We start from the raw sequence: 24,881 nt of genomic DNA, 5'->3' as shown, positions 1-24,881 counted from the left end.
GGCCGAAGGGCCTGTTTCAGTGCTGTATCTCTCTATGACTCTATGAAATCCAGCTCCTTTGATCCTATTCTGACCAAACTGCTGACTATCCAACTTCTCTTCTGTGTCTTAGTTGATATTAATGGTTGCCTTTCCTCTGGTACTGTTCCCCCTCCCCTTCAAATCAGATATCACCACCCTTCTCCTCAAAAAATATCCACCCTTGATCCATCTGGCCTTGTAAATTACCACCCCATCACCAACTGACACCAGCCACCCCCCCACCCCCTCCACAGTCCTTGAACGTATTGCTGGCTCCAACATCCATGCTCATTTTCCCCACAACTCGATGTTTGAATCCCTCCAATCAGATTTCCGCCCCTGCACAGTAGTGAAATGGCCCTCAAGGTCACAAATTATATCCTATGTGACTGTGGTAAACTATTCTTACTCCTCCTTCTTAGCCTGACCACAGCTTTTGACACAGTTGACCATACCAGCCACTTCCACTGCCTGTTCTCTGATAGCCACTCAATGGGACTGCCCTCGTCTGGTTCCATTCTTATCTATCCAATCATAGCCAGAGAATCATCTGCAATAGATTTTCTTTCTGCTCCTGCACTGCTGCCTCTGGAGCCCCCAAGGATCTATCATTGGTGCCCTCCTATTTACAGCTCCTATTTGGTCTAACAGGTCTCTGTTGATGTTTATATTCCACAGAAGCCTCCTCATACCCCACTTCAACTTAGCCTATCAATGTATCCTTTTATTCCTTTTTCTCTCATTGACTTATCTAACTTCTCCTTATGCTATTCGCCTCAACTATCTGATGTGGTAGCAAGTACCACATATTCTCCTGAATTCCCGATTGGATTTATTGGTGGCTATCTTAATTTTATGGCCCCTAGCCTTGGCCTCTCCCACTCGCAGAAGCATCTTCTCTGTATCTACCCTAACAAACCCCTTCATAATTTTGAAGATCTCTATTAGATCACCCCTCAGCTTTCTCTTTTCTAGAGAACAGAGACCAAGCCTGTTCTCTAGCCTTTCCTGATAGTTATAAGCTCTCAGTTCTGGTATCACCCTTGTAAAACTTCTTTTCCACCTTCTCCAGTGCCTCTATGTCTTCCTACAGTCGCAGCATCAAACAAAGCTGAAGAGATCTTCTCACCTACATGCTGGCCCTCAACGATATCATCTGAAACCACAATCAGGTCCACATATATGCTGACAACATCCAGCTCTAACCTCACCACCACCTTTCTCGACCCCTCCACTGTCTGATTTGTCATATTCCTTGGGCAACATCTAGTACTAGATGAGTGGAAATTTCCTCCAGCTAAAGATTGGGAAGACCTGAGGCATTGTTTTGGTCTCTACCACACACTTCATTCCATAACCACCAACTCTATCCCTTTCCTTGGTCACTGTCTGAGGCTGAACCACCGTCCGCAACCTTGGCGTCATATTGGACCCCAAGATGAGCTTCCGACCACTTAGCCACTCCATCACCAAGAAAGCCATTTCCACCTCCGTAACATCACCCATCTCCACCCTGCCTCAGCTCATCTGCTGCTGAAATCCTTTCTTAACTCTAGGCTTGACTATTCCAATGCTTGCCTGGCCAGCCTCCCATCTTCCACCGTCCATAAACTTGAGCTCATCCAAAACTCTGCTGGCCGTATCCTAACTCACATTAATTTCTGTGCACCCATCACCCCTGTGCTCACTGACCTGTATTTGCTCCCAGCCCAGCAATGTCTCAAGTTTCAAAATTGTATCCTTGTTTTGTTTTCAAATTCCTCCATGGCCCCACCCCTCCTTATCTCCGTAACCTCCTCCAGCCTTACAACTTTCCGAGATCTCTGCCGTGCTTCAAGTCTGGCCTTTTGTGCATTGCCGATTTTAATCACTCCACCATTGGTGGCTTGTGCCTTCAGCTGCCTAGGTCCTAAGCTTTGGAATTCCCTCCCTAAACCCCTCTGCTTCCCTACTTCTCTCGTCTCCATGAAGACGCTCCTTAAAACTTATATCTTTGACCAAGTTCCTAATATCTTATGTGACTCGGTTTCAAATTTTGTTTGATAATGCTTCTACGAAGTACCTTGAAACACTGTATGATGTTAAAGGCACTATCTAAATGCAAGACGTTGTTGTAGTGAGGTGGGGCAGGGGAATGGCAGGAAGGAGAAGCAATAGAGATTCACCACTAAATTTGGGTGGATGCTTTGAAGAAAATCACACACCTTAGCTCCATGCTTGTGAAGGACCTCTACCACATCATTATGTGCTCTTTCCGCAGCCACGTGTAGGGGTGTAAGAAAACTGCAAGAAATTTAACATATTATGAAGCTTCAAAATTAATGCATTTGTTGTCACTCAGTAAATGTCTACTTCCATTACGAAGGAAGTGCAACAATACTTAACATTCATTTTCTGAAGCTTATTAGGGATATCAGTATGAATTTGAATATCTTATGAGAAAGACATTATTTCAAGTTACATTCTGCAAAATTTAAATATATAAAAGGCAACAATGGGTTAACATAAAAGCAAAATACTGTGGATGCTGGAAATCTCAACTAAAAACAAAGTGCTGAAAATACTCAACAGGTCTGGCAGCATTTGTAGAGAGAGTGAAGCTGAGTTAACATTTCAGGTCTGTGACCTTTCACCCAGACTTGCTGAGTATTTCCAACACTTTGTTTTTATAACAACAGGTTAATGTTATTTCTGAAATGGAAATTTACCAAGATAATCCTCTTATGACACAGTGAATGCATCTGGTTAGGACATGCGTCACTACTAATTAACGCAGAGGCTTACAACCAGTTACTTCAGATGGTCAACCCAAGGATCAGACTTATAACCGATTACTTTCCATGGTCACCCTCAAGGATGACAGGTTTATTACCAGTTACTTTACACAGTCACCCTGAAAAGATTTTCCCCTTCCCTTTCTACAATGTAGAAGCTGGCTTAATTATCAAGCATTTTCAAGCTGTGAAATTTGACATGGTCACCGGCATCTAATAAAGGTTTAACAGCCTAACTAGAAAATAATATTTTTTGACCAAAACATACTTACTCTTTATTTTTTTCATTGACATTTGCTCCTTTTCTCAAAAGCAGTTCTGTTACCTGCTTGCGTTTGGGGTGTTGTGAGGCCACAGCACAGTGCTGAGAAAGGAATTCAGACATTAAGTTCCAGATATTATTGGAGTTTAACTAAATGTAGACAACGTAAACTGCTTTCATCACCTTATACATCAGAGTTGTCCAACATATGGCCGGCGGACCAGCACCCGGCCCGCCAGAGGTTTCCATCCGGCCCGCGGGTATAAACTGCACCCGGGGCCGTTCCTCATCCTCGCAGGGCTCTGTGACTGGAGATGGGAAATTTCCCCTGGTTGTTTGCTTGCAGAAAAGCCTTTTAAAAAATATCGCGCTGAGTTTCACAGCTGACAGCTAATGAAGCAGGATTGCGCTTCCCAACTTTGACAGATTAGGGGTTTTCCAATGTTTTCTAAAAGCCCGCCGGAAAACCCTGAATCTGTCCGATGTTGGGAAGCGTATTCCTGCCTCACCAGCTGTCAGCTGTGAAACTCAGCACGATGTTTGTAAACAAACCAGCCACAAAGCTGCTGTGCTGAGCACACCCACTCAGTGCAACTGTCAGAAATAAAAAGGGGGGGGGGGGGGGGGGGAGAAAGAGAACAGAGAGACAGAGTGAGAGGGGGAATAAAGAGAGAGGGAGGCAAACAGAGAGACGGTGTGGGGGGAAACAGAAAGAGAGGGGGATCACAGAGAGAGGGGGTAAGAGAGGGGGATCACAGAGAGAGGGGGTAAGAGAGGGGGAACACAGACAGGAGGGGAGAAACAGGGAGAGACAAAGGGGGGGGAAAGACAGGGGGAATGGAGAGACAGGGCATGGGGAAGAGAGGGGAAACAGAGAGGAAGAGGAGAAACCGGGAGAGGGGGCGGGGGAGGAGAGAAACCGGGAGAGGGGGCGGGGGAGGAGAGAAACCGGGAGAGGGGGCGGGGGAGGAGAGAAACCGGGAGAGGGGGCGGGGGAGGAGAGAAACCGGGAGAGGGGGCGGGGGAGGAGAGAAACCGGGAGAGGGGGCGGGGGAGGAGAGAAACCGGGAGAGGGGGCGGGGGAGGAGAGAAACCGGGAGAGGGGGCGGGGGAGGAGAGAAACCGGGAGAGGGGGCGGGGGAGGAGAGAAACCGGGAGAGGGGGCGGGGGAGGAGAGAAACCGGGAGAGGGGGCGGGGGAGGAGAGAAACCGGGAGAGGGGGCGGGGGAGGAGAGAAACCGGGAGAGGGGGCGGGGGAGGAGAGAAACCGGGAGAGGGGGCGGGGGAGGAGAGAAACCGGGAGAGGGGGCGGGGGAGGAGAGAAACCGGGAGAGGGGGCGGGGGAGGAGAGAAACCGGGAGAGGGGGCGGGGGAGGAGAGAAACCGGGAGAGGGGGCGGGGGAGGAGAGAAACCGGGAGAGGGGGCGGGGGAGGAGAGAAACCGGGAGAGGGGGCGGGGGAGGAGAGAAACCGGGAGAGGGGGCGGGGGAGGAGAGAAACCGGGAGAGGGGGCGGGGGAGGAGAGAAACCGGGAGAGGGGGCGGGGGAGGAGAGAAACCGGGAGAGAGGGCGGGGGAGGAGAGAAACCGGGAGAGAGGGCGGGGGAGGAGAGAAACCGGGAGAGAGGGCGGGGGAGGAGAGAAACCGGGAGAGAGGGCGGGGGAGGAGAGAAACCGGGAGAGAGGGCGGGGGAGGAGAGAAACCGGGAGAGAGGGCGGGGGAGGAGAGAAACCGGGAGAGAGGGCGGGGGAGGAGAGAAACCGGGAGAGAGGGCGGGGGAGGAGAGAAACCGGGAGAGAGGGCGGGGGAGGAGAGAAACCGGGAGAGAGGGCGGGGGAGGAGAGAAACCAGGAGAGCGGGCAGAGGAGGGGAGAAACCGGGAGAGAGGGAGGGGGAGGGGAGAACAGAGAGATGTGGGAGCACAGAGCAAAGACGACACGGGGGGTGGGGAGGGGGCAGTGAACACAGGGAGAAACAGAGACAGAGAGAGGTCAAGATCACTCCTGAGAGATGGGTATCTATCCAGAATAGTCTGCATCGCTACATCAAGTGTGCGGGCAGAGATTGACTACTTATGCAAGCAAAAATGCCAGGTATGTCACTAAATCAATATAGTGGCGAGAAACTAAGTCAATAAACTAGTCTTCTCTTTCAAAGCCTCTTCACAAAAATGCACATTTGCTGTTGTTTTTATTAGTAAGATTAAATCTTTAATGCCTTTATCTTGTGTAATCTGCTCACCGGCCCCTTGGGCCGAGCAAAAAAATCATATTGCAACCCTCCGCCTGAAAAAGTAGGACAACCCTGCATAGTAAGTACTTAGGGTGTGTTGGAATAAAGGCATTTCTGCTCTCTGCTGTGCTTGCGTGGGCTGCCAACTAGTGAAAGTTCACCAGCTCCTCACAGGAAAGGAAGAGACATAATGAAAACAGGGTAAAATAATAACAGCACAAATAACCTTGATTCAAAGCAGTAGGAGGCGTTAACTAAATGAGTAAAACTTCAGTGACTTAATATACACTTACTCACTAAGCAATTTTTAAAAAATAATTGAATGCATTTTAGACACATTCAACTCCTGATCAGTAAATTAGTTCTTTTTTTAATTTCAGCAGCTAAGGTTAAAATTCTTGCTCCTGCCACTGAAACACTTGGAACATTAGATATTTACTGCTAATATTTTATTTTTGGAAGTTGATCATCATTCCAAAACAAATACTATTTTCATCCTATTGAGCTATCATGGGAAAAGTCTGAGAGGAGGACAGTCACATTTGGACACCATAATCCAATGGCTTTGCACCACATGTAGTCATCATCACATTGCAACCTTCCCCATTTAGCCATGATTTTTTTCTGTATTGTACCCCGACTGAGACAGCACTGAGCGTATCAAATATATAACCCCAGTATAAAATGCAGGAATCTCAGCCATTTCAACAGAAAAAGGTAGGTCAAAAAGAGAAATGAGGGGTTGGCCCGATGGGAGCTGTGTATATAGAGGTTGAAATTTGTTTGAAGACCGAGGGAGACCATGTCTACTGCAGATAGGGTTTCTCCTGATCTGCCAGTCAAGGCAATGGTGCTTTAGAATACCTTGCAAAACTGAATTCTGCAATGGTTCCTGCAAATTGGAAGGCAGCAAATGTCACCCCACTATTTAAAGGAGGGAGAGAGAAAACAGGCAGGTTCAATTGAAGCATTCAGAAGGGAATTGGACAGTTATATGAAAAGGAAGAATGTGTAGGGTTATGAGGAGAAGGCAGGGGAATGGAACTGAGGGAATTGCTCTTTTGGAGAGCCAATTGCGACACGATGGGCCGAATGGCCTTCTTCTGCACTGTAAAGATTCTATGATTCTACAGACCTATTAGCCAGACATCAGTAGTAGGGAAAATCCTAGAATCTATTCTAAAGGATGTGATAAATGGACATTTGGATAATAATGATCAGATCGGCATAGTCAACATGGCTTTATGAATGGGAAATCATGTCTGACAAACCTGTTGGGAGTTTTTTTGAGGACACTACTAACAACATTGATAAAGGGGAGTTGCTGGACGTAGTATACTTGGATTTTCAGAAAGCAAAATTAAAGCACATGGGATAGGAGGTAACATACTGGCATGAATTAAGGATTGGTTAACAGGCAGAAAGCAGAGAGTAGGAATAAATGGATCATTCTTGCGTTGGCAGGTGGTGACTAGTGGGGTACCGCAGGGATCAATAATTGGGCCCCAGCTGTTTACAATATATATCAATGATTTGGATGTGGGGACCAAAAGTAATATTTCCAAGTTTGCGGATGACACAAAGCTAGGTGGGAATGTGTGTTGTGAGGAAGATGCAAAGTGGCTTCAAGGAGGCTTGGACAGACTTAGTGAGTGGGCAATAACATGGCAGATGGAATATCATGTGGAAAAACGTGAGGTTATCCATTTTGGTAGGAGGAACAGATGTGCAGAGTATTTCTTAAATGTTAAGAGATTAGAAAGTGTAGATGTACAAAGGGACCTGTCAATAAGTCACTGAAAGCTAACATGCAGGTGCAGCAGGCAATTAGGAAGGCTAATGGCATGTTCAGCATATATCGCAAGAGGATTTGAGTACAGGAGTGGCGAAGTCTTGCTTCAATTGTATAGAACCTTGGGTTAGACCACACCTGGACTACTATGTGCAGCTTTGGTCCTCTTACCTCAGGAAGGTTATTATTGCCATAGAGGAGTGCAACAAAGGTTCACCAGACTTGTTCCTGGGATGGCGGGACTGTCCTATGGTTGGGAGTCTAGAACTAGGGGACACAATTTCAAAATAAGGGGGAAGCCACTTAGGACCGAGATGAGGAGAACTCTCTTTGCTCATACGTTTGTGAATCAAGAGATTGTCAGATTTCTAAATACCAATGACATAAAGGGATATGGGGCTAGTGTAGGAAAAAGGCATTGAAGTGGATGATCAGCCATGATCGTACTGAATGGCGGAGCAGGCTTGAAGGGCTGAATGACCTACTCCTGTTCCCATGTTCCTATGGTCCAGGTAGTTGACTTACAGAAAGCCTTAGATGGAACCCTCCCCATATGTTGGCCATGAAGAGTACAATACTCAGGCACAATGATCTCTAATATTCCCTGGCACCTAGTAGCACAGGGAAATGAACTTCACTACCCAATTTTCTAGCTACTATTTAGAAACCAATTTACTCTCTTGCTTATTTGTAAATAATTCCTTAGATTGACAAAATCTTTTATTCTATCTACATAGGATGCTAATACTTTGTATATAGAATCATAGAATGGTTACAGCACAAAAGGAGGGCATTCGACCCAGCGAGTCCATGTTGGCTCTCGACAACAGGAATTTAGTTAGCCCGACTCCCCTACCCTTTCCCTGTCGGCCTGCAATATTTTTCCCCTTCAGGTGACTATTCAATTAACTTTTGAAAGCTACAATTGAATTTGTCTCCATCATCCTTTCAGACAATGTATTCCAAATCGTAACCACTCACTACGTATAAAGTTTTTTCCTCATATTGGCCATAATCACAACACTGAAATTTCCCAACAGAAACATCGTTAAAAATTAGGATACAGTCTAACAATTGCCTTGCCCTAATTTAGCCTGTTGTACAGCATGTCCAACAAATATGGTTGATAGCAAACATTCTCCTGTGTTTGCTCTTGATGTACCAGTTGATAATGAAGGTTAAGAGAGCCAATAGCTAAGTGTTGCTGAACCATGAAAGGAGTGCTGCGGATGACTGTCATGGTCGCAGACCGAATCTCATAAGTGAGGCTGATGTAAAATGGGGTGGGGAGGGGTTCAATGGAAACTAACAGTTGTTCCTTTGCCTAGAGATCTAACAGGCCAACTCATAGGGTCATAGAGTTATGCAGCACAGAAATAGGCCCTTCGGCCCATCGTGTCCATGCCAGACATCAAGCATCTATCTATTCTAATCCCATTTTCTCGCACTTGGTCCATAGCCTTGTATGCTATGGTGTTTCAAGTGCTCATTCAGATACTTCTTAAATGTTGTGAGGGTTCCTGCCTCTACCACCACTTCAGGCAGTGTGTTCCAGATTCCAACCAGCCTCTGGGTGAATAAATCTTTCCTCAAAGCCCCTCTAAACCTCCTGCCACTTACCTTAAATCTATGCCCCCTGGTTACTGACACCTCCGCTAAGGGAAAAAGTTTCTTCCTATCCATTATGCCCCTCATAATTTTGTATACTTCAATCAGGTCCCCCCTCAGCCTTCTCTGCTCTAAGGAAAACAACCCTAGCCTATCCAGTCTCTCTTCATAGCTGAAATGCTCCAGCCCAGGCAACATCCTGGTGAATCTCCTCTGCACCCTCTCCAATGCAATCACATCCTTCCTATAGTGTGGCAACCAGAACTGTACACAGTACTCCAGCTGTGGCCTAACTAGCGTTTTATATAGCTCCATCAGAACCTCCCTGCTCTTATATTCTATGCCTCGGCTAATAAAGGCAAGTATGCCATATGCCTTCCTAACCACCTTATCTACCTGTGCTGCTGCCTTCAGTGATCTATGGACAAGTACACCAAGGCCCCTCTGACCCTCTGTACATCCTAGGGTCCGACCACCCATTGTATATTTCCTTGCCTTGTTAGTCCTCCCAAAATGCATCACCTCATAGTTCTCAGGATTAAATTCCATTTGACACTGCTCTGCGCATTTTACCAGCCCATCTATACCGTCCTGTAATCTAAGGCTTTCCTCCTTTACGACACCACCAATTTTCGTGCCATTACTCTGTTGAACCATTATTGCATAATAATTTCAGTAACCTCTCATTCTACAAAGTAACGTAATGGTCTTTTCCAATCAACATGACACTCAAAAATGAGACTGAGTAATCTCCAAATAGAGAGTCTACTTGAACAGGTAGATGTTGATCACAAAATGTCTAAGCATCCTTTTATGTTTTTTTGCCCCATTAACAGCAGCTAATGCAAATAAGGGGTTTGATACGGTGCCAACTGGGAGGCTTGTGGATAAAATTAAGGGAATTGTGGCAACATGGACAGGAAGTTGGTGAAAGAATTTAAAGGAGTATTGGTTAAATGCTTCAAACTGGAGGGATGCAGGGATCAGTGTCAGCACCACTGGTACAGAGACATACATACAAAAAGATTCCGACTTGGGTATCGGGCACATCAAAATTTACATAAGACATAAAAGGGTGCATTGTTAACTGAAAAGGACGATAAGCAACTTCAGGGGGAATTAGGCAATTAGTGGATTTGACAGATAGAAGTCAAATGCAATTTAATGCAGAGAAATGAGAGGTGACATCTTCTACAAGAATAAATAGAGAATATATACATCAAATGATAAAACTTTATAAGGGTTAGAGAAGCAGAGACTTAGAGGATTAGATGCACGAAACTTTAAAAATGGGAAGACAGGCTATAACAAAGTATATGAGAGTATGGGTTTTATAAATTGGGGCAAAAAGTGAAAAAGCAAATTGGTGATGCTAAACCAAGATGAATCATTGATTAGGCTGCAGAATACTGTGTCCATTTTTGGGTGCCCTCATTTAGGAAGGATGTCAAGGCCATGGAGTGTGTGCAGATGAGATTTTTAAGATAACAGAGACAAGGGCCTTTAGTAATCAAGAGAGACTAAAGAAACGAGGCTCTTTACATTAGAACAAAGGAGGCTCAGAAGAGATTTGATACGAGTTATGCTGTCTGTTGATAAGAGAATTAAGGAGTAAATAACTCGAGGGCATAGATTTAAGATAATTAGAACATGGGGAGATTATTTTATTAAAACACAAGACTTTTGTTCCTATGTTTCGGCTTTTCCTGAGGCAGAATGTGTCATATCATTGAAAGGGAAGTGATTCAATATTTGAAAAAGAACATTTTAAAATGGTATATGGGGGAAGGGCATAGGATTAGTACTAAGTCGACAGCTCTTTGAGAGCACCAGTATGAAGAGCTGAATAGGCTATCTCTCTGTGCTATAAAAATCTAAGATTTTTTTCATGATCATGCATTATTTAAAAATACAAATACTAAAATAATTTTTCCACTATAATTAAGCATACGAGTTTAGATCGTTACCAGTGGAGTTTCATGGGTCTGTGGATGCTTGAAATTTATTATTTCTAAAGCAAGACTCTTTTTCACTTTGGTCAAATCTGCTTCCTTGGCAGCTTGCAGTAATGAATGTCCTTTGAACTCATCTGTTTAAAAGAAAAAGCAGTTTTCAGTATCAATTTTCCACAATTTTACAAGCTGAAAACTACTAGGTTTTTTAAAATTTATTTTAATATATAGTATATGTACGGGGGAGAATGACCAATTTCTATATGCCTAGATGCTATGTAAAATTTCTGATAGGATAGACTGGAGTTCCTATGATATGAGGACTATAAATTAACTCCCAAAACAAAAGATAACAATCAGACATTTAAAAAATGCCAATGCTGGTTTAGGCACCATAGCACAAATATAATAGGAATGGAAAACACAAAATTTCCCTTGTAACTAGAAAACATACAATTGAAAACTTTGAGAATCTTTTAAATACTAAAGCACATATAAGTAGAAACAATAAAAACTTACGGCAATGAGATACATGTAATTTTAGATTGTAAACATATCAAGTAAATAACAGGCAAAATATTCTCAAGGACAATAAGCATCATTTAGCAAAAGTTTTGTGCAGCTTATGGTGTGCAGCTTTGATTAGAACATCTAAATCTGCTGTTTTATTTTAATTCCTTGGATGAATAAGATTTATCTTTGTAAATAGTTTAAATGATAATGGCACGATCCGATTATCAAGTGTTGTGGCTGTGATCTCTGGAGTAGGGAGAGGGTAAGGGTTGAAAAAGTTGAAATAATTAGTTTAACAGCTCAGTGAGTCATGCTTTAAAATGCTAATGGAAACTCAAAGATCCACTGGAACCAGCTCTCAGATTTATGACACTTTGTGCTACATGTAAATCTCAAAACTAAGGCAAGTAACTTGAAATACACTGCCGATGCTGCTTTGTGGCCAATCTGTGAATAGAGTGCTGCGATTGTGCTCCCTTAAATTTTCCATCCCTTTCTTGGTGGGATAATGCATTTAGTAATTCTTTTTCCCTTCTTTCATCTCACTCCCTCCTAACCCACAAGTACAAATGCACATACCACCACTTCATAATCTGATTCTGTCCAAGTCCATTTACTCAAATTTTAAATGCTGTAACTAGTTTAATATGCAACAATGCTCACTGCAGTAAGATCTCTAAACACTCCTGATACTTACAAGCAAGCCTCTCTTTTAACTCTGGAGTGGGAGCCATATCCATGGCACTCTTACCATGGCAGTTAACTAGAGTGGGGTCCGCACCATGGCTTAATAGAAGTGAACAGACTTCCACTCTGTTCTTAGATGCAGCTTCATGTAGTGGTGTGAATTGCCAGAGATCCATGGCATTTACACAGGCTCCATGCTAAAATGAAAAAAACACAAAATTCTAACATCCACAACCCTCCACTATTGTAACTAATATAACGTCTAACAGAGTTCTCTTTGTTTAGTGCCTTGTCAGAACCCAAAACAATAAAATGTTATAGTACTTATTAATAAGTTCTCATAATTTACAAAACTCAGTAATGTGACACTAGCTGCCTGATTCAGTTTAATCTGCAACTTTTCAAGTGTCCAACAATGAGAACTGTTGCGATCAGCTTTCCCATTAAAACAAGGGCAAGTTCAGCTGTATTTCTTTCTATACAAATAGATAAACTTCAGTAGAGAATGGAAATACACCCAATTTTCTTTAACAACTGGGTCTTAGAACTGGAGACAGAGGATGAAAAAGCAGATGCACCTATTTGACTGTTTAATAAGTTAAACAAAAGCACAATATGAAGTTTTAAATATGCCACTGCACTGGTAAATTTATATTTATGATTTGAAGTCTAAAAGTGAATGTGGCTGACCTTACCTTAAGCAGCAGTTCAGTGACCTCGTAATGGCCATATGAACAAGCATTATGAAGAGGAACAAGGCCACTAAGGAGAGAAATCAGAGGTAAGTGAAAGGATTTTACAAACCAATGCACATTAACTAAAAGCACATTTTTATTTTTGAAAAGAATTCATATTGATTTTCTCATTTGCCCAAGGAAATCCAATTGCAGTAACTTCACTGAACCCGACATCCAACTTTCTCCTTATCCCTCTTCTACCAAGGCAGAAGCTCATGGGTGCTCACAGGAAAGGCCTGCTACCCGACCCGAACTCGATGGGACCCGATGACGTGTCGGGTTCGGGTTGGGTCCGGTCGCTCTTCTGGGTCCTGCTTTCAGGGTCGGGTCGGATACACACAGTAAGAATTGCATTTTTCTCTGCTGCTAAGTGTCAAAAGTTGAAAAGCCAACCTGAGCTGGGAGTCCGGAACGTCAAGGAGGGAAACTCTCGAGTCTGCGCAGTGAGCGTCTCTATGACGTCATCACGCTCATGCTGCAGCTTCAGAATTGCAAGGTAGGTAAAGTGAACATTCCAGTGGTCGGGTCAGGTGCGGGAAAAAATGGAGGGACTCGGGCCGGGTCAGGCTTGGGTCCGATGTGGTTCTGTCGGGTTCGGGTCGGGTTTTTTACCCCTGACCTGAACAGGCCTTTAGCTCACAGCCCTTAGATAGCTCACCTATGGGATCACAGTTCATGTGAACCTGAGACAGTTCATGTGAACCTGAGACAGTCAGGACTGGTAGCCTAGTCAATCATTTCGGTTTTGAAGGCGGGGGGGGGGGGGGGGCGGCGGGGCGAGGCGAACAGGCAAACATATCGAGGTGTGGTCAAATCTCATTACTTAACATTTCCTCCACACACTTCAAACAGGGGCCACTGCATAGCAACCTTTCTCTGGACCATTTCTCTGGCTCAGGAAGTTAAGGCAAACTGTACCATCCCCATTGCTATGTTCAGATGTTTTCAGGCAAGTTAAAGAAAGTGGTAAGAGCCACAAAAAGGGAATGAGAAAAGGTTTGCGAGGGATCTCAAGGACGAAACTAAAGGTTTTTACAAATATATTAAGATAAGGTGGCTAAGAGTAATGTGTCCCCCTAATGACAGATACAGGTGACATTGCAATTGGAAATCAGGAAAGGGCAGACTTATTACATATCTATTTGGTATTGGTCTTCACAGTAGAGGATCACATAAAATACCCAAGACACAAGGAAAACTAAATCAAGATGAGGAACTAACAAGATTCAATAAAAATAACATGAAGAAGAAACCAGTAAGAATATGATAGACAAATCTCCAGGACCCGATGGCTTCACCCAGGGTATTAATGGTAGAAATTGTTGTTGATCTTCCATAACTCACTTGATTTAGGAATTATCCCACTGGATTGGAAAATTGCCAATGTCACTCTACTATTTAAGGAGGGTAACAGGGATAAACTAGGAAATTATAGGCCTATTAAGTCAAACATTAGTTGTGGGGAAGCTACTAAAATCTGTTACTAGGGACAGAGTGACTGAGTATTTGGACAAATATGAACTCATGCGAGTCAGCATCCATTTGTAAAGGGTAAGTTATGTTTAACAAAGCTAGCTGAATTTTTTTAGATAATTAACAAGGTAGATAAGGGAGTACGGATGTTATTTATACGAACTTTCAGAAGACATATGACATGGTTCCATGCAGGAGACAGGGAGACCTGAAGATATTTTTATAAATACATAATGATCATGAGAATAAATAGGAGTAGGGCCAATTAGAGACCAAAAAGGTAATCTGGGTGTGGAGGCAGAAAAAGTGGACATGGTTTTTAATGAAATCTTTGCATCTGTCTTCACAAAAGAAGGGGACGATGCAGACATTGTAGTTAAGGAGGAATGTGAAATATTGGATGGTATAAACACAGTCAGAGAGGAAATATTAAGGGTTTAATATCTTTGAAAGTGGATAATTCATGAGACCTGGATGAAATGTATCCCAGGCTGCTAAGAGAAGCAAGGGAGGAAATAGCGGAGGCTCTGACCATCATTTTTCAATCCTCTCTGGCTACAGTTCTGGCGCTGGAGAACTGGAGAGCTGCTAATGTTGTACCATTGTTTAAAAAGGGAGGAAAGGATAGACCGAGTAATTACAGGTCAGTCAGCCTAACATTGGTGGTGGACAAATTATTAGAATTCTGATGGGGCAGCATAAATCGTCATTTGGAAAGGCATGGATTCTTCTTCTTTGGCCTCCTTATCTCGAGAGACAATGGATAAGCGCCTGAAGGTGGTCAGTGGTTTGTGAAGCAGCGCCTGGAGTGGCTATAAAGGCCAATTCTAGAGTGACAGGCTCTTCCACAGGTGCTGCAGAGAAATTTGTTTGTCGGGGCTGTTACACAGTTGGCTCTCCCCTTGCGCCTCTGTCTTTTTTCCTGCCAACTACTAAGTCTCTTCGACTCGCCACACTTTAGCCCCGTCTTTATGGCTGCCCGCCAGCTCTGGCGAACGCTGGCAACTGACTCCCACGACTTTTGATCAATGTCACAGGATTTCATGTCGCGTTTGCAGACGTCTTTAAAGCGGAGACATGGACGGCCGGTGGGTCTGATACCAGTGGCGAGCTCGCTGTACAATGTGTCTTTGGGGATCCTGCCATCTTCCATGCGGCTCACATGGCCAAGCCATCTCAAGCGCCGCTGACTCAGTAGTGTGTATAAGCTGGGGATGTTGGCCGCCTTGAGGACTTCTGTGTTGGAGATACGGTCCTGCCACCTGATGCCAAGTATTCTCCAGAGGCAGCTAAGATGGAATGAATTGAGACGTCGCTCTTGGATTAATCAAGGACAATCAGCATGGATTTGTTTAGAGGTCATGTCTGACTAACTTGACTGATTTTTTTTTAACGAGAAATAAAGACTTGCATTTATATTGTGCCTTTCACGACGTCCCACAGGATTTTACAGCCAATTAAGTACTTCTCAAGCATAGCCACTGTTGTCATGTAGGAAACGCGGCAGACAAAGTACGCACAGCAAGCTCCCACAAACATCAAAATGATAACGTCCAGATAATCACTTTTCTTCTGACGGGATAAATACTGGCCAGAACACGGGTAACTCCTCTGCCCTTCTTCAAAATAGTGCCATGGGATCATTTACAGCCATTTGAGGGTAGACACAGCCTCGGTTCAACGTTTAATCCGAAAGATGCACCTTTGACAGTGCAGCACTCTCTCAGTAGTACCTTGGTGTCAGCCTTAATTTTTGTGCTCAAGTCCTGGATTGGGACTTGAACCTAAAACCTGCTGACTCAGAGGTAAGGGTGCTACCAACTGAGCCACAGCTGACTTTGAGAAGGTAATAAGGAGGGTAAATGACAGTAGCACATTTGATGCAGTCGACATGGATTTTAGCAAGGCTTTTGAAAAAGTTCCACATGGCAGACTGGTAAGAAAGGACTATGGGATCGAAGCTGGACCCAATAGTGGCTCAGTGGCAGAAAGCAAAGGTTAATGGTCGTCGGATGCTTTTGTGATCAGAAGGCTGTTTTCAATGGGGTTCTACAGTGCTTAGTACTAGGTCCCTTGCTTTTTGTGGTATATAAATGTAGGGGGCACCATTAGGAAGTTTACAGATGATATAAAAATCAGCCTTATGACTGATTGTGATGAAGAAAGTTGTAGACTACAGGAAGATACCTATTGACTGGCCAGGCGGGCAAAATAGGCAGAGGTGTGAAGTAATGCATTTGGGGAGGGCAAACAAGGCAAGAGAACACACAATAAATGGTAGAATACTTTGAAGTGTAGAGGAACAGACCGACGTTGGAGTGCATGTCCTCAGATCCCTGAAGGTAGCAAACAAGTAGATAAGGTGGTTAAGAAGGCACATGTATACTTTCTATAGAATACAAGAGGAGGGAGGTTATGCTAGAACTGTATAAAACACTAGTTAGACTGCAGTTAGAGTTCTGATCACTGCATTACAGGAAGGATAGAGGAAATTTACAAGAATGCTGCCAGGAATGGAGAATTTTAGCTGTAAGGAAAGATTGGATAGGCTGGGGTAGTTTTTTTTTGGAACAGAGGAGGCTGAGGGGAGATAATTGAGGTATAGAAATTATGAGCGGCCTAGATAGAGTGGATAGGAAGGGCCTACTATTGTTAGCAGAGGTGTCAATGACCAGAGGCAGAGATTTAAACTAATTGACAGAATGATTAGGGGGCAGGGGAGTTGAGAATTTTTCCTATCCAGAGGGGGTCTGGCACTCACTGCCTGAAAGAGTGGGAGAGGCAGAAACATACTGCATTTAAAAAAATACTTGGATATGCATTTGAAGTGCTGTAACCTGCAGGGCTACAGAGCAAGAGATGGGTCGTGGGATCTGGCTGGACAGCTCTCTTTCAGTTGGAACAATCACAATGGGTCGAATGGTCTCCTTTTGTGCCATAAATTTTCTATGTTTCTATATTAAAAATGAGAGCTTGGAATTGGAGGCAACCTATTGGTTCAGATAGGGAATTAGCTATGAGATATGACAGAGGGAGTAGGATAAGGGGTATGCACTCAAATTGGCAGGATGCGACTAGCAGTGTCCTCCAGGGATCTGTACTGGATTTGCAGTTTTTCGCTACATTTATAAATGCCTTGGATGAAGGAACAGAGAATTACATTTCAAAGTTTGCTGACAAGTTAGGTGGCAGAGTAAATATTGTAGATGGGAGCAGAAAGTTGCCAAGGGACATTAATAGATTAAGTATGTGGGCGAAGCTGTGGCAGATGGAGTTCAATGTGGAAAAATGTGAGGTCATCTACTTTTGGGCCACTGCACCTAGAAAGCATATACTGGCCTTGGAGGCAACGCAGATTCACCAGAATGATACCAGGGCTAAAAGGATTAAATTATGAGGACAGATTGCAAGAACAGGAAGTGACAAAGATGATTGATGAAGGAAAGGCAGTGGATGTTATCTATATGGACTTCAGTAAAGCCTTTGACAAGGTCCCTCATGGCTGACTGGTACAAAAGGTGAAGTCACACGGGATCAGAGGTGAGCTGGCAAGATACAGAACTGGCTCAATCATAGAAGACAGAGGGTAGCAGTGGAAGGATGCTTTTCTGAATGGAGGGATGTGACTAGCGGTGTTCTGCAGGGATCAGTGCTGGGACCTTTGCTGTTTGTAGTATATATAAATGATTTGGAGGAAAATGTAGCTGGTCTGATTAGTAAGTTTGCGGATGACACAAAGGTTGGTGGAGTTGCGATAGTGATGAGGATTGTCAGAGGATACAGCAGGATATAGATAGGTTGGAGACTTGGGCGGAGAAATGGCAGATGGAGTTTAATCCGGACAAATGTGAGGTAATGCATTTTGGAAGGTCTAATGCAGGTGGGAAGTATACAGTAAATGGCAGAACCCTTACGAGTATTGACAGGCAGAGAGATCTGGGCGTACAGGTCCACAGGTCACTGAAAGTGGCAACGCAGGTGGATAAGGTAGTCAAGAAGGCATACGGCATGCTTGCCTTCATCGGTCGGGGCATAGAGTATAAAAATTGGCAAGACATGCTGCAGCTGTACAGAACTCTAGTTAGGCCACACTGAGAATATTGCGTGCAATTCTGGTCGCCACACTACCAGAAGGATGTGGAGGCTTTGGAGAGGGTACAGAAGAGGTTTACCACGATGTTCCGAAGAAGGGTCACTGACCCGAAACGTTAACTCTGCTTCTCTTTCCACAGATGCTGCCAGACCTGCTGAGTGAATCCAGCATTTCTTGTTTTTGTTTCAGATTTCCAGCATCCGCAGTATTTTGCTTTTATTTACCATGATGTTGCCTGGTTTAGAGGGTATTAGCTAGGAGGAGAGGTTGGATAAACCTGGATTGTTTTCACTGTAACGATGGAGGTGGAGGGGCGACGTGATAGAGGTTTACAAAGTTATGAGCGGCATGGACAGAGTGGATAGTCAGAAGCTTTTTCCCAGGGTGGAAGAGTCAGTTACTAGGGGGCATAGGTTTAAGGTGCGAGGGGCAAAGTTTAGAGGGGATGTGCGAGGCAAGTTCTTTACACAGAGTGTGGTGAGTGCCTGGAACTTGCTGCCGGGGGAGGTGGTGGAAGCAGGTACGATAGCGGCGTTTAAGAGGCATCTTGACAAATACATGAATAGGATGGGAATACAGGGATACGGTCCCCGTAAGTGCAGAAGGTTTTAGTTTAGGCAGGCATCAAGATCGGCGCAGGCTTAGAGGGCCGAGTGGCCTGTTCCTGTGCTGTTCTTTGAACAAGGCTTGTATTCCCTTGAACACAGAAAATTAAAGGTGATCTTATTCAAGTGCTTAAAATGATTAAAGGATTTGACAGGGTAGGTAGAGAAAATCCCTTCCCTCCGGTTGTGGACTCCAGAACTAGGGTACATAATATCAGAATTACAGTTAAGCCAATCAGGGTTGAAGTCAGTTAACATTTCTGTATACAACCTAGAACTGTACTCCAGGGAGAATGCTATCACTGAGACTGCCCTCAATGCAGCCCAGCCTCTACCAGTCATGGATGAGCTGGACATACAGCCAACCAAATCAGAACTCAGTGATGCCATTGATTCTCTAGCCAGTGGAAAAGCCCCTGGGAAGGACAGCATTACCCCTGAAATAATCAAGAGTGCCAAGCCTGCTATACTTTCAGCACTACATGAACTGCTTTGCCTGTGCTGGGATGAGGGAGCAGTACCCCAGGACATGCGCGATGCCAATATCATCACCCTCTATAAAAACAAAGGTGACCGCGGTGACTGCAACAACTACCGTGGAATCTCCCTGCTCAGCATAGTGGGGAATGTCTTTGCTCGAGTCGCTCTGAACAGGCTCCAGAAGCTGGCCGAGCGCATCTACCCTGAGGCACAGTGTGGCTTTCGTGCAGAGAGATCGACCGTTGACATGCTGTTCTCCCTTCGTCAGATACAGGAGAAATGCCGTGAACAACAGATGCCCCTCTACATTGCTTTCATTGATCTCACCAAAGCCTTTGACCTCGTCAGCAGACGTGGTCTCTTCAGACTACTAGAAAAGATTGGATGCCCACCAAAGCTACTAAGTATCATCACCTCATTCCATGACAATATGAAAGGCACAATTCAACATGGTGGCTCCTCATCAGAGCCCTTTCCTATCCTGAGTGGCGTGAAACAGGGCTGTGTTCTCGCACCCACACTTTTTGGGATTTTCTTCTCCCTGCTGCTTTCACATGCGTTCAAGTCCTCTGAAGAAGGAATTTTCCTCCACACAAGATCGGGGGCAGGTTGTTCAACCTTGCCCGTCTAAGAGCGAAATCCAAAGTACGGAAAGTCCTCATCAGGGAACTCCTCTTTGCTGACGATGCTGCATTAACATCTCACACTGAAGAGTGCCTGCAGAGTCTCATCGACAGGTTTGCGGCTGCCTGCAATGAATTTGGCCTATCCATCAGCCTCAAGAAAACAAACATCATGGGGCAGGATGTCAGAAATGCTCCATCCATCAATATTGGCGACCACGCTCTGGAAGTGGTTCAAGAGTTCACCTACCTAGGCTCAACTATCACCAGTAACCTGTCTCTAGATGCAGAAATCAACAAGCGCATGGGAAAGGCTTCCACTGCTATGTCCAGACTGGCCAAGAGAGTGTGGGAAAATGGCGCACTGACACGGAACACAAAAGTCCGAGTGTATCAGGCCTGTGTCCTCAGTACCTTGCTCTACGGCAGCGAGGCCTGGACAACGTATGTCAGCCAAGAGCGACGTCTCAATTCATTCCATCTTCGCTGAATCCGGAGAATACTTGGCATCAGGTGGCAGGACCGTATCTCCAACACAGAAGTCCTCGAGGCGGCCAACATCCCCAGCTTGTACACACTACTGAGTCAGCGGCGCTTGAGATGGCTTGGCCATGTGAGCCGCATGGAAGATGGCAGGATCCCCAAAGACACATTGTACAGCGAGCTCGCCACTGGTATCAGACCCACCGGACGTCCATGTCTCCGCTATAAAGACGTCTGCAAACGCAACATGAAATCCTGTGACATTGATCACAAGTCGTGGGAGTCAGTTGCCAGCGTTCGCCAGAGCTGGCGGGCAGCCATAAAGACGGAGCTAAAATGTGGCGAGTCGAAGAGACTTAGTAGTTGGCAGGAAAAAAGACAGAGGCGCAAGGGGAGAGCCAACTGTGCAACAGCCCCGACAAACAAATTTCTCTGCAGCACCTGTGGAAAAGCCTGTCACTCTAGAATTGGCCTTTATAGCCACTCCAGGCGCTGCTTCACAAACCACTGACCACCTCCAGGCGCGTATCCATTGTCTCTCGAGATAAGGAGGCCCAAAAGAAGACACAAAGGATAGTGGAAATCTGGAACTCTCTAACTCTCTACCCCAAAACACTGCTGAGCTAGGTCAGTAGAAAGCTTCAAAACTGAGTGCGATATGATTTTTGATGGGCAAAGGTATTAAGGGTGATGGATCCAAGGTGGGTAGATGGAGTTAAGATACAGATCAGCCATCAACTAATTAAATGGGGGAACAGACTCTCACAGGGCTGCATGGCCTACTCCTGTAGCTATGTTCCGGTATTCACAGAAATGGACACACTGGTGATTGTCAGTTTAAACTAATCAATGTAGAATTGATAGCAAACAAGACAATATTTTTAAATAGTCTAAATTGAAAGATTATATATATATTTTTTGCACAACCCCAAGGCCATAAACAATCTCACTAAGGCACATTTGAAAGGAATGTTGTTAAGGCACTTCATTAATATGGAAGGCAGTAACATAAACAGCTATTGTTACACATCATTTCTCACCTCTCACGCGTAACAGATCAGGTTAGGTTAACTTCTCATCAGGTACGCTCAACTTATGCAGGGATTCAAAGCTTACTCCACTTTAATAGAACATTTCCAGACAACTTAACAGAATAATAAGGCCAATAAGTACCTTATTGATCAGGCCCCCCTAGAATGATGCTCAAATGACTTTTATTTACTTCTTCCCGCTACTCCCAGCCCTACGATTTAAATCCCGATGTGGCAATATATAAAAAGACGTTTTTCTTTCTCAATATTGAAACTTTAACTTTATTCTTAATAGCTCGAAATAGCACGAGGGGTTAAAAACTTGTAATCGTAAGGGATTTCTTAAAGGAAAAGTTACTGAAATCAAAGACCAGACATGCTGCAGTCAGCTTCACAAGATATAAATTGTTGTGGAAAAAGAATAGTGAAGCTAATGTGCTAACTGGATAAAATGTCCAAAATTTCACATGGGATAGAAATATCAACAGCTTGCAAATGTTCCTCAGCTCTTCATGGAGATATCAAAAATGGATCCTGAAATCTTTGTCAGAGGTGGGTTTTAAAAAGAGGATCTTAAAGCAAGAAAAGGAGGTAGAGAAGCAGAGGGTTTAGGGAAGGATTCCTAGAGCAGGGCCTAGACAGCTGAAGGGATAGCCAACAGTGGGAAATGGTTTGAGGGACTTGTCACAGAAGTTTGTGGGGACTAGGAGCCAATATACAGCAGTAAGGACAGGGACTAACACGGCTTGAAGCAAGATAGGCTCACAAGGGCAATTAGGGATGGGCAACAAATGCTGAACTTGCAAGTGATGCACACATCCCATAACAAAAAAAATAAAGAATATGGCCAATGGAGTTTTGGATGAGTTGTAGGTATACAAATGGTGGAGGATGAGAGGCTGGCCAAAAGTCTGACATGAGTGTGATGTTCTACAGTAGATAGGCTGAAGTAGGGGTGAAGGTTGGTGATACTGTGGAGGTGGAAATAGGTGTTTTTTGTAAAGAAGATATAAAATCAGAGGATGTTTACAGCACAGGGGGCAGCCATTCGGCACTTCATGTTCATGTTGGCTCTCTGTAATAGCAACTCAGCTAGTCCCACTCCCCCACCCTTTCCACATGGCCCTGCAATCTTTTTCCCTTCAGAAAATTATCCAATTCCCTTTTGAAAGCCACTGTTTCATCTGCCTCGTGTATTCCAGATCCTAACCACACACTGTGCAAAAAAGTTTTACATCACGTCACCTTTGGTTTTTATGCCAATCACCTTAAATCAGTGTCCTCTGGTTCTTGACCCTTCTACCAATAGGAACAGTTTCTCCCTATTTACTCTGTCTAGACCCTTCATGATTTTGAACACCTCTATCAAATATCCTCTGAATCTTCTCTTCTCTAAGAACAGCTTCAGCTTCTCCAATCTATCCACGTAACTGAAGTCCCTCATCCCTGGAACCATTCTCGTAAATCTTTCCTGCACTCTCTCTAACGTCTTCACATCCTTCCTAATGTGTGGTGCCCAGAACCGGACACAATACTCCAGTTGATGCTGAACCAGTGTTTTACAAAGGTTCACCCGAACTTCTTTGCTTTTGTTCTCTACGCCTTTATTTATACAGCCCAGGATTCCACATGCCTTATTAATCACTCTCAACCTGCCCTGCCACCTTCAACGATTTGTGCACTTACACCCCCAGGTTCCTTTGCTTCTGCACTCCTTTAGAATTGTATCCTTTATTTTATAATGCCTCTCCTCTTTCTTTCAACCAAATTGTATCATTTCACAGTTCTCTGCATTAAATTTCAACCACCACATGTCTGCACATTCCACCAGCCTGTCTACTACTATCCTCCTCACAGGTCACAATACTTCCAAGTTTTATGTCATCCCCAAATTTTACAGTTTACATTTTATTACCAACGTTAATCCAGTCAAATACAAGATAACAGTGAACTTATTAAAACCATTATATTTAGGTAATTTAGCCTCGAGTCTGTCCACCATTCCATTAGATCGTATAGATGATCTGTATCACAAATCCATTTACCCACCTTTGTTCCGTATCCCTTGATGGATCAATCGATTTTTGTTGGGTGAGGTTAAGTCTTAAAAAAATTTATCCCTGCATTCACTGATAGGAAAATGTGTGACTATCGTCAATTTTGAATTTCTACAACTTTTTTTAAATGAAGACATTTAAAGAACATAGCATCCACAAAAATGTTCACCAGGAGACAAATGTGTCATGCATGCTCCAGTAAGTCCCATAATTAAATTGTAAATTAGTCGCTTCTAGGAGGTCTGTTTGCTCTGCATGGGATAACTGGTTTTCTTGAATAAACCACATACTCCTCAATCCAGTTGACTGAAAATGTGGAAAAAGACAAACTTACATTTAAATAGCATCTTTCACGACTGCAGGGGGCCTCAAAATGCTTTACAGTTAATGAAGTACTTTTTGAAGTGTAGTGTCCTGGGCCCAACCATTGCCAGCTGCTTCATCAATGATCTTCCTTCAATAATAAGGTCAGAAGTGGTCATTGCACAATGTTCAGCACCATTCGTGACTCTTCAGATACTGAAGCAGTCCGTGTAGAAATGCAACAAGACCTGGGCAACATCCAGGCTTGGGCTGATAAGTGGCAAGTAACATTTATGCCACACAAGTGCCAATGACCATCTCCAACGAGAGAATCTAACTAACTCCCCTTGACATTCAATGGCATTACCATCGCTGAATGCCCCACTATCAACATCCTAGGGGCTACCACTGACCAGAAACTGAACTGGAGTAGCCATATAAATACCGTGGCTACAAGAGCAGGTCAGAGGCTAGGAATCCTGCGGCACAGTGGCGCAGTGGTTAGCACCGCAGCCTCACAGCTCCAGGGACCCGGGTTCAATTCTGGGTACTGCCTGTGTGGAGTTTGCAAGTTCTCCCTGTGTCTGCGTGGGTTTTCTCCGGGTGCTCCGGTTTCCTCCCACAAGCCAAAAGACTTGCAGGTTGATAGGTAAATTGGCCATTATAAATTGTCACTAGTATAGGTAGGTGGTGGGGAAATATAGGGACAGGTGGGGATGTTTGGTAGGAATATGGGATTAGTGTAGGATTAGTATAAATGGGTGGTTGATGTTCGGCACAGACTCGGTGGGCCGAAGGGCCTGTTTCAGTGCTGTATCTCTAATCTAATCTAATCTAAAGTAACGCACCACCTGACTCCCCAAAGCCTGTCCACCATCTACAAGGCACAAGTCAGGAGTGTGATGGAATACTCTCCACTTGCCTGGATGGGTGCAGCTCCAGCAACACTCAAGAAGCTCGACACCATCCAGGACAAAGAAGCCCGCTTGATTGGCACCCCATCCACAAACATTCACTCCCTCCACCACCGACGCACAGTGGCAGCAGTACGTACCATCTACAAGATGCACTGCAGCAATGCACCAAGGCTCTTTAGACAGCACCTTCCAAACCCACGACCTCTACCAACTGGAAGGAGAAGGGCAGCAAATGCAT

At 44.4% G+C, this 24,881-nt stretch overlaps 1 protein-coding gene across 2 annotated transcripts in view; it reads right to left on the bottom strand.

The window, feature by feature from the left end:
- The window catches only part of tnksa (tankyrase, TRF1-interacting ankyrin-related ADP-ribose polymerase a), a 207,568-nt gene that overhangs the window by 65,656 nt on the left and 117,031 nt on the right, over nucleotides 1-24,881 (bottom strand). For both annotated transcript variants that reach the window (XM_068030356.1, XM_068030357.1), the window contains 5 exons: nucleotides 12,537-12,603; nucleotides 11,852-12,038; nucleotides 10,657-10,778; nucleotides 3,068-3,159; nucleotides 2,226-2,304 (listed from right to left, as the gene is read on the bottom strand). In XM_068030356.1, coding sequence (XP_067886457.1) covers nucleotides 2,226-2,304; nucleotides 3,068-3,159; nucleotides 10,657-10,778; nucleotides 11,852-12,038; nucleotides 12,537-12,603 — 547 coding nt within the window. The remainder of the gene's footprint in view (nucleotides 1-2,225; nucleotides 2,305-3,067; nucleotides 3,160-10,656; nucleotides 10,779-11,851; nucleotides 12,039-12,536; nucleotides 12,604-24,881) is intronic.

The sequence above is a fragment of the Heterodontus francisci genome, chromosome 4, assembly GCF_036365525.1.
Source record: "Heterodontus francisci isolate sHetFra1 chromosome 4, sHetFra1.hap1, whole genome shotgun sequence".
Classification (NCBI taxonomy): Eukaryota; Metazoa; Chordata; class Chondrichthyes; order Heterodontiformes; family Heterodontidae; genus Heterodontus; species Heterodontus francisci.
This window is presented reverse-complemented; position numbering and strand designations above follow the sequence as displayed.